We start from the raw sequence: 13,979 nt of genomic DNA on the forward strand, positions 1-13,979 counted from the left end.
AATAATAATTGAAGGATATAAAAATATTTCATATCTTTCAATGAAGTAGAATTTATTTCTTCAGTAAAAATGCTCAAGCACATGTTTTTAATTTTTTGACTGTAAGAACCAAGACTACATACTTAATATATGTAATTATCTCATCTCTCAACTTTCATGTATCCTTTTCAAATTATAGCGAAAACTACATCGTATGAACCTTTACAGGAGACTATTAACGCAATTTAAAAAGTTATTGTGTGCCTCGAAATGAATTTTACACTGAACGAGTTTTCTGACAGTCAGTCTTTTGAAAATAGCATACCGAATAAAGGAATAGAATAGATTTATTTTCAAAATTGGATACAAGATATCACTTATTGACGTCAACATAACATAAAATCTTATTATATCTACAACCGCTTCCATAGCGCATGTGTAGAAGAAGCGGCGGAACAAACTGCACTGCAGCAATTTCACCGGACGTCCATTTATAAATATAAATAGATCTCTTAAAATCGGACGAATGCACATTGTCTACATTAAAAAAAACCGTGAATAAGAAATATTAGATATAAAATATGAAATGGCAATAATCACGCCGTTATATGGAAGAAAGTAAAAACAACTTAATTTTTTTTTAACAACCATTTATTAAAAACACAACTCGTATACTAAATAACATAAACTGGATACAAATTAAAAACACAACGTTAAGAAATACTGTATAAGTTACTATTTCATTCACATAGTAGTCATGGTAAGTACCTAACTTTAACTTTTGGAGTAAACTACTTCACGCGCAAGTCGCGGACGACGTGACGCGTGCAGTGTGTCATCGTACATACAAATACAAGGAACTAAACTACACTACTGCTTATACAAATATCTAGAGCGTATTTATTTGAACCAATAACAGAGATTCATTATATATCCTTAAATTTTCAATAGATCTTTTATACACTTAATTACTGTATATAAATGTTTTATTTTATATTACATTATTTTTAAATAATGCTGATGATTTTTCTATAAAATAAAATCATAAAAAATATAGAAAAAAATTAAGATAAAATTAGTTAACATATAAAATAATACATGGGATTCGTAGATATGATTATTGGATCCCTACGAAATTTTATCAAAGCTAAATATTTAAGTGTTTTTCAAAGTAAATATTATAAAAAAACTATATGTATCTAGGTAAAAACATTTTTTTTAAAGTAATAAAAAAAATGAAAGTTTAAAAAAAATTAAGTAGACTTACATTTTTTAAAGACTTTATTTTATAAAGTCTATAAGTATAAAATACTGTCATTATACAGAATCTTTGGTAAGACAGCAAAATATTAATTTAAATAAAAGTGACCAATTTCAATAAATTTACGTCACAATAGTACATACTGACAGTTTGTAATATTTTCGAGAGTATTAGCGTCTTGCGCGTACCTAATACTTATATGTATATTTTATACAGCTAATAGTTTAAAAGAAAAACATTTAGTCAAATAACTTATGACTACCTTGATATAATAAGTATCAAATACTAACACTCAATTTTTGGTAGAAAAATACTGTATATAAGTTTAAAAAAAAATAATTATGATAAAAAAATCCTATAATAAATTTTATGAAATTCCAAAATGAGATTACGCTAAAAACTAAAAACGTAAGTATACAACTTAAACAGATTTAATATGGCGTCGTAAACAAAAAAATACGTGACATTATTTTATTTCTCCAACTTGAACAAAATGGCGGAATTCGGTGGGAAAGTAACTTTATCAAAATACAACACCTGTCCGACCAGCGAGGAATTCGTTGCGGCGACCACCGTGCCTCCGTAGAACATGATAGAGAGATCGGTGGTCACAGGCTTACTGCCAAGGTTCCCTACGAACACGCACGAGTTCCTGCGAGGGTACCACCTCTCAATCAGAACCAGGGAATCCCCTATCACCTCAATCTCCATATTCTTCTGAATACTCGCGTCTTTGTAAATCGCCCTCAAATAAATAGTGGGAGTGCTTAACCTTATACCGGTAAAAGTTTTGATAACCTCCAAAAAGTTGTAGTTCGGCTCCAAAACCGACTTGGAATTCCACGGCAATATGCCAATTTCCATCTTCTTTCCATCGTTACCAGAAAACGCCATTGGAACTAAATTGTGGATGTACTGATGGTCGTGGAAATCTTTCTCCACATCTTCCTCAGGCAGACCTCCCAGACCAATCTCGTCACCGTAAAATATGCTGACCGTACCAGGCAACATGAATTCCAAAGCGGTCAAAGCTAAGGTATTGTTTATATGTTTGGTGGATATCCTCTCGCTGTAGATGTTCCCTATGTTCCAATGCACCCAAGGATAGTGTGGTTTAGACCAGAGATCACCGGCTACAATATCAGTAATTTTAGCAACTAGACCAGCTACATCGTCGCGTAAATCTATATGAACATCGATCAGATCAATTCTCGACAGCAAGACGTTAAGAGCATCACCAGTCGCACTGTGTAAAGTCTTCTCGCTGGCCATCAGAATCTTATTGAACCCAACGATCTGTTTCCAAACCTGGAGACTCCTACCAAAGTTGACATCCTCCACGAAATGTTCTAAATTCTTCAAATAAAATCCATCCACATTCAACGCTTTCGCCCAGTAGACTATAGCAGCTGTTGTCATATCAGAACTACCAATTATACTGTCATTCGCATACAGAAAAGCTTGTGTTGCATTACTTGGTGCTTGGGAGTTGACCATGGAAGACACGGGCAAATCGAGTATCAGAGACATGTTCCTTTTGTGCACTTCTGTTATCAAAAGCTTAAAATCATCAACATTGCCCAAGCTTCTAGCAATTTTCATCAAAGTCGTAACATTATAATACTGTTCAGGATAATTATGAGCCTCAAAAATAGAATTCAACCTGACTGCCGAAGCACCCATACCTTCAATATAGTCTAACTTTTTAATGATCCCTTTGAAATCACCGATGCCATCATTATTGGAGTCTTTGAAACTGGCTGGAAATATTTCGTAGAAGACTTTGCCCTGGTACCATGGTATGTCGGGGTTGCATTCGCGGGGCATGGTGACGACCATGGCGATGATGGAGGCGAGGCAGGCCACGAGGCCGGACAGCACGATCCAGAGCAAAACCTTCCTGATCACCCCCCAGTTCCAGTTGACAAAGTTTGGTAACTTCCGGTTACTTACGCTCAGGTTTCCATTCAGCTTGCAATCCTCGATCTGGAAAGAAGGATATATGCATGTTATCATGAACCAATATAGGTTATTTTGCAGGAATACATAAATGGAAATTGGAGAATAGTAATTATGGTGTACCTTGGGTTCCTCTTCTGTAAGAGGTGAGGAAGCAATCAGGCACAAAGTCAGGAAGATGTTGATATATTATATATGTCTGTCCTTAGATTTTTTTAAAATAGGCTTATAATCTTGGGACTCCTCTTGAAGCAATGAGCTAGCAGCCTGTCACTACATGAATCTCAATTTCATTTCATTTTCATTCCATCATGAAGTTATACAGCTGTACATGGCCTTTCAGTCCTTTCTACACTGTTGGCTCTGTCTACCCCGCAAGAGTTATATGTAGATGTCTTTGTGACTGTGTGTATGTATGTTCATTTTAAACTTACAGGCCCCATGATGAGGTCTCCATTCTTGCTTAAAGTCTGATAATCCAGCATGCTGATATTGTTGATGAGCTGAGCGCTGACAGGATCTTGCACTACGGAGTTGGAGTCCGCTGATGAGCTAGAATCACCAACTGAAAGATAAAATGCAAATATTTTTATTTAGCTTTTTTAATAATTTATGGCTGCAACTTCGTCATAATAATACAGACATTAATGGTACAGACTTCTGTATATACATCCATACATACATATAATCACATCTGTATCTACTGCAGGGTAGAAAATTTATGGCTTGGTGATTGAATGTAAATTTCAATAGTCATAGTTTGCTAGCCCATCATCACCAACATAAATAATCCCAAGTATATTATCCAATCCCTTAGTCGCCTTTTACGACATCCACAAGTAAGAGATGTAGTGGACTTAAATGGGCTATTAACAATTTTATGCATGGGTTGACCATTATAAGCTACACTCATACATATAAAACAATCTGGACATGAACTTGATTTAATCAGGTTCCAATGTAAGGCTAGATCAAGAATAACCCAGACCCATGAGCCTGATGGAGACTGATTTGACAGGTTAAGAGAAGAGGGGTGACTTCTATATGTAAATGTTTTACCTGAATTCTGCAAATTCCCAATGTTGTTGTCATCATCGTTTATGGTCAAAAATGGTTGTTCACTCATTTCTTCAGATAGAGGGTGTTTGAACTCTAGAGGAGTAGGACTAGGTGTCGTCGGCAGCAGAAGGCAAGTGGAGGATTTAACGCCGCGCAAATAGTCCAAGGTCTCGATGTCCGAGTTTACATTACTGGTGCAATTTTCTGACGATTCGTCCATTTTGTCACGTACTTACGGCACTTGGATATAAAATCTGCAATTTATGAATAATTTAAGCGTATGACCAATAGCAGTAAGTTTTATTTCATGGGTTTAGCAGTGAGAGGTTATTATAAGGCGTAATAATTGTTGCGGTTAATTTGATAATTATGATATTGTAATCAGGTACCGATTTAAAACTGATTTTTCATTGCATTGTTTACTTGCGTGTGTTTGCTTTTTTTGTAAAATTTTCAAGAAAGTTTCTTTATTTTCATTTTCTTTCTTCAAAATAAAATATTTAAAAAATATCAATTGAATCAAAAAATCAAATATAGGTACTGTCAACTTGAAATTAACAACAATGATAGACATTGACTTTGACAAATAAGTTTTTTGGCCGGCACTTGGACAGGGCCAAAATGATTCATGTCGGAGATTAGAAATATAAAAAAGGTAAAAGAGAGCAATATTCTTTATATACTGCAGGACCGCTGTGTGCCGCTCGTCGTCTTCTTTAAATAAAAAAAAAGTGTTATTGGTGGTGGTTTGGATCGCAAAGTTAAGATGTGTGAGTCTTAACTGGACATACTAGACTAAGACCCGCGATTTTGAGAAACTTTATTTTAATTATTTAGCAGCATAGTATGTTAGCCTCATAAAATGTGTGGGCTAAAAATTCTGATGTCAACTTTACGTTACTGTCTAAGTATAGCTGTCAATGTCAAGTTAGTTTGTTTAGGTTAGGTACCAAAGTTCACCTTTTTTAATTTTATATTATTTTTATATTCCTAAAACCTTAAATTAATTTACATTCAATAAAGTATTTTAAACATACTTTTAATTTCTGTCTAAAGACACAAAATAAATCATTTACTTGAAAATGATTAGGGCCCATAGAATTCTCACCAACCAAAACATTACTCTTAGAAATTACATTCCACGGAAAAACTTTTCAAAACGGAAAAATATCCGTGATGTTGACTACCAGTACTTACAGAGAAGTAAAGTACCAACAATGCATTTTCAGAAGTCCCTGCCACGCTTACCTATACCTGAATTGTCGAAAACTGGCGAACGCTACCTAAATGCATTACGTCCTCTTTTGTCCAGTGAACAATATTCTACAGCAGAGCGTAGAACGAACGATTTTATAGCAAAGGAAGGTAAACTCTTACAGGAGCAGCTCATCGCTAAAGACAAAAGGAACAAGCATACAAGTTACATATCGGAATACTGGTTTGATCTTTATTTACGTGATCGGATTCCGCTCCCGATCAATTACAACCCTTTGATTGTGTTTCAAAATGACAGTAGACCCGCTTATAATAACCAGTTGGTGAGGGCTACAAACTTGTTGATAAGTGCAGTTCGCTTCAGGGAGTCACTGAAAGAACAGATTCTAGAGCCAGAGGTGTATCATTTGAATCCTAAGAAGAGTAACACTGAATTCTTCAGAACCTTTACAGGATTTTTGCCTGAAGCTATTTCATGGTATGTAAAATGATATCAGTCAATTTTATATATATTGAAAAACTTTTTGCACATGTTTATTTTAACTTTCATCCAAAACAATATAATTTTGAACTAATCTCATATAATTCAAAATTTTATTCACTAATATAGGACATTTTAAACATCAGTTAATAATTGTTATATCTGTTGGTTTCACTGCATTGGTTGAAGTTGAATAAATTTCTTTAAACTAAGTTTAATGCTGCTTACAAAATATCAGTGCAGAAGAAGCCGTAACAAACCGCACCACATCATTTTCTTTGATAACATCAACTTTACAATTGTCCAAACTTGGAATAGAAATGTAGACATAAGAATAACATTGTTATGATCATTTGACTTGATTCAGATTAAAATAATAATATGATTTTTAAATAATAAATTTTACTAAATAAATAAATGCAATTAAAAAAATAACAAGATCTATTTTCAGGTATGGTGCCTACCTCATGAAGGCCTTTCCTTTGGATATGAGTCAGTTTGTGGGATTATTCGGAGCGACAAGAATCCCTCAGTTAACCAAAGACAAGATCTTCAGGGATCCCAGCAGCAGACATGTGGTTGTACAGAAAAATGGGAATTTTTATATCTTTGATGTGTATGATTCTGATGGTGAGTAATTATTTCCGGCTATGATTTTACGTGCCGTGTGATTCCCGGCACCAATACAAAAAAGAATAGGATACCTCCATCTCTTTCCCATGGATGTCGTAAAAGGCGACTAAGGGATAGGCTTACAAACTTGGGATTCTTTTTTTAGGCGATGGGCTAGCAACCTGTCACTATTTGGATCTCAATTCTATCATTAAGCCAAATAGCTGAACATGTCCGATCAGTCTTTTCAAGACTGTTGGCTCTGTCTACCCCAAAAGGGATATAGACGTGACTGTATGTATGTATCTATAATAAGACAGCCTTACGGTTAGGGAAAACATCATGAGAACACCTGCACATTCAATCACATATACATATAGTCACGTCTATATCCCTTGCGCATTTAAGCAAGATTAGTTTCAAATCCAAATGTTGGAATTGAGATTCAAATAGTGTCTTTTCAAGGGATAAAGAAGTGACTATACTACAACATATGTATGTACATAGTTTTCAATGTGGCTTACATCATATTAGATATTTCGTTTTAAATTCAGCTGCCCGTCTCCTAATATCAACCTATGTAAAGAATATTGGGTTTACTCGTATTAGATAAGCACATTATTCTTTTGGCCATTAATAACTTCAAATGGCATTTAAAGAAAGAGATTAGTTAATCTATTTCCTGGTTCAGCCTCCGTAGTATGGCACGCGCGTCGCCGTTTTTTCCGCGTGAAAAACTATTGCTGTTACGCGACGCCATAGTGCAGAGGCAGCTCCAGTTATAGGATAGACGGGACAAATTACACTGATTCAATTAGCCTCGAAGTAAGTTCGAGACTTGTGTTACGAGATACTAACTCAACGATACTATATTTTATAATAAATACTTATACATATAGATAAACATCCTAGGCCAATCAGAAAAAGTTCTTTTTCTCATCAGGCTCTGGGCGGGATTAGGGAGTTCTGAAGAACTAAAGACAAAAATAAGAAATATTTCAGAATTTCTTATAGACGGCCTCTGTGGCGCAGCGGTAGTACGCTTGTCTGTGACACCGGAGGTCCCGGGTTGCTGAAGCAAATTACTTTAGCTTTATCATATTTCCAGGTAATATATTATCGCCTTCGGAGTTACTCGGCAACCTGTCACGTATCGTCAATGACCCAACTCCTAAAGCTGAACACCCATTGGGTATACTCACCACTCAGAATCGTGACGAGTGGGCCGAACAACGGAGACACCTGGTGGAAACTGGTAACGGAGAGATGTTGCAGAAGATAGATTCAGCCATCTTCAACTTGGTGTTGGACGATGTTGTCATTGATGATGATAAACACATGATTTTGAGACATTTCCTTCAGGGCGACTCGAATAAGTGAGTAATTTTATTTATGTTGACCCACTAGAATAGAATAGAATAGATTTATTTTCAATATTGGATGCAAGGTATCACGTATTGACGTCACATCACTTAAATCTAATTATAACTACTGCAGTTTCCAAAGCGCACGTGAAGAAGAAGCGGCGGAACAAACTACACCAGATTGAATTTTTATTTTTTTTCATATACACCCTATGTAATTATATTTTACTATGTTGTTGTGTGGGTCAAACTTATTTTTTTTTAAAGAAATGAGCGTTATCAATTAGGCAAATAAACAGAACTGTAACATATAACCAAAGGAGTTGACTCAAAGTTATAATCTACTTTAGCATTAGGAAATACTACCAACAACTTATATCTGCATTAAAAAAGTACGAAACACTAAAGAACCTCACAAATTCACTTGCAATATGTCTATAAATATAATCTCCTGATGTAACTCTGGGTTGCGTCCTACAGTTAAGTCTTAGGCCTGCGTATGACCACAATCCAGTTCTTGGTAAGTACATATATTCACATCTATTTCTCTTGCGGGGTAGACAGAACCAACGGTCTTGAAAAGACTGTTAGGCCACGTTCAGCTGTATGGCTCAATGATAGAATTGAGATTCAAATAGTGACAGGTTGCTAGCCCATCGCCTAAAAGAAGAATCCCAAGTAGGCCTATATAAGCCTATCCCTTAGTCGCCTTTTACGACATCCATGGGAAAGATGTGGAGTGGTCCAATTCTTTTTTCTATTGGTGCCGGGAACCACACGGCACATTGTTAAGGTGAGTTTGGTAATAATCCAAAGCAACAACCAACTTCTCTACTTTACTTTATTCAACTTACTCAAGCCAGTTGTCACATGGCCCATTGACAAGTTACATTCGAGCTAAGGCAACCTCCCACCTCGGCTAATTGCAGATGGTTTGACAAGTCGTTCAGCCTCATAGTGACCGGGGACGGGGTCGCCGGTGTCAACTTCGAGCACTCGTGGGGGGACGGAGTAGCGGTGCTTAGATTCTTCCAGGATATATACAATGAGACCACAGGAAAACCTTACATACATCCAGATTCGAAACCTTCCGAAACTAATGTCACTGTCAGTAAATTAGGTAATCGAAATTCTAAATTTGAAGTTTGCTTTTTTTTTTTTCTTTTCGGCTTTGCTTATTCGGTATGAAAAGCACAGACTAAACATACATATTTTCATAGCTTTTTAAAAAAAAAAAATATTTCTGTTATAAATATATGTACACGCGACATATTCGCTATTATCTCTATCGATATTATTATTATTTTTATTATATACTCTGTTTAATACCAAGGCGGCATGTGACAGAGGAATGTAAAAAAGCAATTAACACAGACATAAACCCCACAAACATAACACTCCATTTTGTTTACCTATATAGAGAAACATCATTTCAATTTCATTAAAATTCTTATCATTTCATACATCTGAAAGCTTTTTGCTTAATCACTTCGGTACAGCTTTGCACAAAAGTGTTTAAGACTTATAGTATAAACTTATAAAAAAAATATCGTTTTAATTAATAACAAATTTAATAATTCCTTACCATTGCAGAGTTCAATTTGGATGATAAGTCGAAAGGTTTCATCGCAAAAGCGTTGAAGGAGTATAAGGATTGGTGCGACACTCTGAGTATAGATTACATTCTCTATGAAGGCCTGACCAAGGAGGCCTGTAAGAAGTTCAAGGTCAGCCCAGACTGCATCATGCAGCTGGGATTCCAGGTATTTATAATATAACTAGAGGCCGCCCCCGACTTCGTCCGCAACCCTATCAATCCCGCGGGAATTCCGGGATAAAAAGTAGCTTATATGTTATTCTGAATCTTCAGCTACCTACATACCAAATTTCATCGTAATCGGTTCAGAAGTTTTTGCGTGAAAGAGTAACAAACATCCATACTGACATCCTGACATACTCACAAACTTTCGCATTTATAATATTAGTAGGATATTATTCTACGTACACTTTACAAAAGCACACCCCGGGCTCCTCTCCAGAGTGGTGAGGATGCAACCGGGACTAAAGCCAGGAGGGAGAAGAAATCTTAAGAAACTCATTATTATTTGCATTTCATTTGACGGCCTCTGTGGCGCAGCGGTAGTACGCTTGTCTGCGACACCGGAGGTCCCGGGTTCGAATCCCGGCCAGGGCATGATGAGTAAAGAACTTTTTCTGATTGGCCTGGGTCATGGATGTTTATCTTACTATTATATATAAGTATTTATTATACAATAAAGTATCGTTGAGTTAGTATCTCGTAACACAAGTCTCGAACTTACTTCGAGGCTAACTCAATCTGTGTAATTTGTGCCGTATATATTTATTTATTATTATTATTTCATTTAATTTCCAGGCTGCATATCATTTGTTGTATGGAAAGTATGTTGGGACTTACGAATCATGCAGCACGTCCGCTTTCAAGCACGGCCGGACGGAGACTATGAGGCCATGCACTGATCACACTAAGGTAATAACCCATTAAGAAAGTATACAGGTTGATCTTTAAGGCACCTGTCAAATAATATTATGAATTACATACATACATATGGTCACGTCTATATCCCTTGCGGGGTAGACAGAGCCAACAGTCTTGAAAAGACTGAATGGCCACGTTCAGCTATTTGGCTTAATGATATAATTGAGATTCAAATAGTGAAAGGTTGCTAGCACAACGCCTAAAAAGGAATCCCAAGTTTGAAAGCTTATCCCTTAGTCGCCTTTTACGACATCCATGGGAAAGAGATGGATTGGTCCTATTCTTTTTTTTGTATTGGTGCCGGGAACCACACGACACTATTATAATTACATATATATATATATTTATTAAGTTTCAATTTTTTTTTCCAGCTATTCTGCGACAAACTCCACTCGAACAACTCGTCCAAGGACGAGCTCCGAGCGATCATGGCGGAATGTTCCACGTACCACAGCCAGCTGGTCAAGGAGGCCGCCATGGGGGAGGGATTTGACCGTCATCTCTTCGCTCTCATGAAGACAGCTGAAGAGAATCAGACGAGGAAACCGGATATCTTTGAGTCGTACGAGTACAAATATTTGAATAGATCAATATTGAGCACGAGTACTCTGTCAGCGCCGAGTGTTCTAGCCGGTGGGTTTGGGCCGGTCGTTAAAGATGGATTTGGAATTGGGTAAGGATTTCTTCTTCTATACATGGTGACATTTAAAACAACTGCATCCTTTTAAACATAGACTATACCCATGCTTCTGAGCCGTTTGAGCCTATTTTTATTTAAATTAAACGTCATAATTTTTTAAATATCCTTTAGATGAGTGCACTTAACAGTTAAATTTATGCAGTTGAATTAAAAGTCACCCTGTATACGTACATACATACATATAATCACGTCTAAATCCTTTGCGGGGTAGACAGAGCCAACGGTCTTGAAAAGACTGATAGTAGCTTATCAGTCGTACGTACATACATATAATCACGTTTATATCCTTTGCGGGGTATACAGAGCCAACAGTCTTGAAAAGACTGATAGTGGCTTATCGGTCGTACATACATATATATAATCAGGTTTATAACCTTTGCAGGGTAGACTGAGCCAATAGTCTTGAAAAGATTTATAGTGGCCTATCTGTCATACATACATATGTATATATAATCACGTTTATATCCTTTGCGGGGTAGACAGAGCCAACGGTCTCGAAAAGACTGAAAGGCCACGTTCAGCTGTAGGTATAGACTTTATGATGGAATTATAGATCAAAAAGTGGCAGGTTGCTAGCCCATCGCTTACAAGATGAATCACAAGTTTACAAAACTATCCCTCAGTCGCCGTTTACGACATCCATGGGAACGTCATGAAGTCCTATCATTTTTTTTTATAGGTACCGTGTTGTCAAAAAAATATATACATACATACAGGGTGACATTTAAAACAACTGCATCCTTTTAAACATAGACTATACGCATTCTTCTGAGCTGTTTGAGGCTATTTTTATTTAAATTAAACGTCATCATTTTCACATTTAAAAAACCCTCAAAAACTACGTCACACGCTTTATTAAAGACCAATACTACAAAAAGAAATTAAAACTAAACATGTAAATAAATGTCTGAAAAATAAATTATTTTTCTAGTATCAAGATCAAGTAAAGTACAGAGTTGTCGAGATCGCTCAGCTGAATGAATTGTGTCGTTGACCTCTGAATCTTACGCGTCGCTTTTCCGCCGGCCGCCGGCGGATATGACGTAGGATCGTGGATTTTGCTACTTTTATTTTTTTTCGTACTTTCTAAAATATGGACCGATATTTTTCTTTTAATGTTTTTAAATATCCTTTAGATGAGTACACTTAACAGTTAAATTTATGCAGTTGAATTAAAAGTCACCCTGTATAATCACGCCCATAAGATATTTTTTTTATTACACGCATTTTTCTTGGGACAGGTACTCAGCATTCCCCGACAAGCTGGGAGCGGCCGTCACCAGTTACAAGCCACACAACGACAGCTCCAAATTCGTAGAAGCTTTGCACAAATCCTTTTTAGACATCACGAAGATATTGTCAGGATAAATATGAAAACTAGTAAATTATTTGAGACAGGGACAAACAGATATAAATTAGTTGTTACTCGAGGATGCGCGGCAGAGTTTATATGTATAAATAGTTGGACATGGTAAATTAATAATGGAATTGATAACATTTCATTTTCTTCAAGACCTTTAAAAAAATTATAAACCTTTTGACATTTGCCAAAAAAAATTTTTTTTTTTTAAATACATAGTTACAAAAAAATTTTTTTTTGTTCTATTTTTGAGGAAATTAAAAGATACCCATAGCAGAGATGTAACGTCATCTCTATGACGAAGTGAAGTTTGTTAATTTATCATTGTTCCGTGGTACATAGGTACATGCACATTCACATTGTTTTTACTGTTAATTATGTATTTGTCCAACAAATGTATTGTGATAATGAAGAAAGCTTTTATCGATCTATCTAACCGAGAGATAAATTTCAATCTCGGCTTCAAATAAAAAAATGTGGGTGTCTTAATTATTGTTAAAGTTTCATATTAGCTTGTAAAAATAATATGTAACAAATTTGAAATGCTGTCAATTGTGATTCTAATAGTGACAGGTTACTTAACCATAGACTAAATAATTAATCCACTTATGTGTGCTGTTCTATATTTATATTGTTCTAATTTCTATGCAGACAGCCGTGTCTTTTGTCTTTGCACGTCAATTTTAATAAATAGTTAATATCTTTTAGTTAAAAAATATTTACAAGTGAAATGTTAATATATATTTATTTTTAAGACAAAGATATTTGGGATGGGTTTATAGTAAATAATAAATTATATGTCTTAAATATTTGTATATACGAACAAAACTATTTTTATACAAAAAATTAAATTCCATATGATATTTTTCTTATCGCAAAAGAAAGTTTCTGTAACTTAAATGTGCCTTTATTAATGCCTTTTCAATGCAATTACTATATCAAGTAAGGTAATGTTTAACTTTTACACCTAAATACTAACCTACGCAAAAGTCTATTTTCTATGGCGCGAAAATATTTGAGCCTATCAGACCGCACCATTTGAACCCGGAACTGACCTGCCCGCTATTATGAGCGAGAGAGCAGGAGACATTTTGTTTTTGGATTTTGAGTTTAATGCGCTTGTAATAAGGTCGTTATTTTATTGAGTTTCCATTCGGTTTGAATCGGCGTTAGGTTGCGCTATTCTGCGCCGTCGAGTATTTACGAGACGAATAAAAGTGTATTTGTTTTGTAGTTAGGTAGATATAGTGGGATCATGTTTTATCTATCTTTTTAGAGAATTCTAAACGTCGAAGAAGAAGCCTCAATTTTTTTTAAACACAAATATGGAATGTATGAGCGTGTGCATTTTATTATTTTCATAGTTAAATTAAACTTATTTTAAGACTTGTTTTCTTATTTATGTAAGTTGGTAAGAAGTGTTTTTATATGTACATCAAAGCATTTATATTGTAATAAACATGTTTAATAC

General features: G+C 35.5%; 2 protein-coding genes across 2 annotated transcripts; one reads left to right on the forward strand and one right to left on the reverse strand.

Annotated features, from left to right (window-relative positions):
* Positions 1-629: 629 nt before the first annotated feature.
* On the reverse strand, positions 630-4,790 carry LOC106129136 (uncharacterized). Its single transcript, XM_013327608.2, has 4 exons — positions 4,648-4,790; positions 4,259-4,512; positions 3,634-3,764; positions 630-3,226 (listed from the first exon to the last, which is right to left on the reverse strand). Exons 2-4 carry the CDS (start codon positions 4,476-4,478, stop codon positions 1,712-1,714), a joined length of 1,866 nt encoding a protein of 621 aa, XP_013183062.1. The 5' UTR covers positions 4,479-4,512; positions 4,648-4,790; the 3' UTR covers positions 630-1,711.
* Positions 4,791-5,178: 388 nt separating this feature from the next.
* Positions 5,179-13,979, forward strand: LOC106129192 (carnitine O-palmitoyltransferase 2, mitochondrial). Its single transcript, XM_060947810.1, has 8 exons — positions 5,179-5,951; positions 6,406-6,584; positions 7,675-7,942; positions 8,860-9,050; positions 9,524-9,693; positions 10,326-10,439; positions 10,820-11,121; positions 12,390-13,979. The coding sequence occupies exons 1-8, from the start codon at positions 5,341-5,343 to the stop codon at positions 12,514-12,516; spliced, it is 1,962 nt and encodes a 653-aa protein (XP_060803793.1). The 5' UTR covers positions 5,179-5,340; the 3' UTR covers positions 12,517-13,979.

This window comes from Amyelois transitella, chromosome 14, assembly GCF_032362555.1.
Source record: "Amyelois transitella isolate CPQ chromosome 14, ilAmyTran1.1, whole genome shotgun sequence".
In the NCBI taxonomy this organism is placed as follows: domain Eukaryota; kingdom Metazoa; phylum Arthropoda; class Insecta; order Lepidoptera; family Pyralidae; genus Amyelois; species Amyelois transitella.

Excerpts from the sequence above, each read along its gene's own strand:
- LOC106129136 (XM_013327608.2), bottom strand. The coding sequence starts at position 4,478 with ATGGACGAATCGTCAGAAAATTGCACCAGTAATGTAAACTCGGACATC. Across the intron at positions 3,765-4,258 it reads TGGGAATTTGCAGAATTCAG|TTGGTGATTCTAGCTCATCA; the intron begins GTAAAACATTTA and ends TTTATCTTTCAG. Across the intron at positions 3,227-3,633 it reads GAGACCTCATCATGGGGCCT|ATCGAGGATTGCAAGCTGAA; the intron begins GTAAGTTTAAAA and ends CCTTCTTTCCAG.
- LOC106129192 (XM_060947810.1), top strand. The coding sequence starts at position 5,341 with ATGATTAGGGCCCATAGAATTCTCACCAACCAAAACATTACTCTTAGA. Across the intron at positions 5,952-6,405 it reads TTGCCTGAAGCTATTTCATG|GTATGGTGCCTACCTCATGA; the intron begins GTATGTAAAATG and ends ATCTATTTTCAG. Across the intron at positions 9,694-10,325 it reads TCATGCAGCTGGGATTCCAG|GCTGCATATCATTTGTTGTA; the intron begins GTATTTATAATA and ends TTTAATTTCCAG.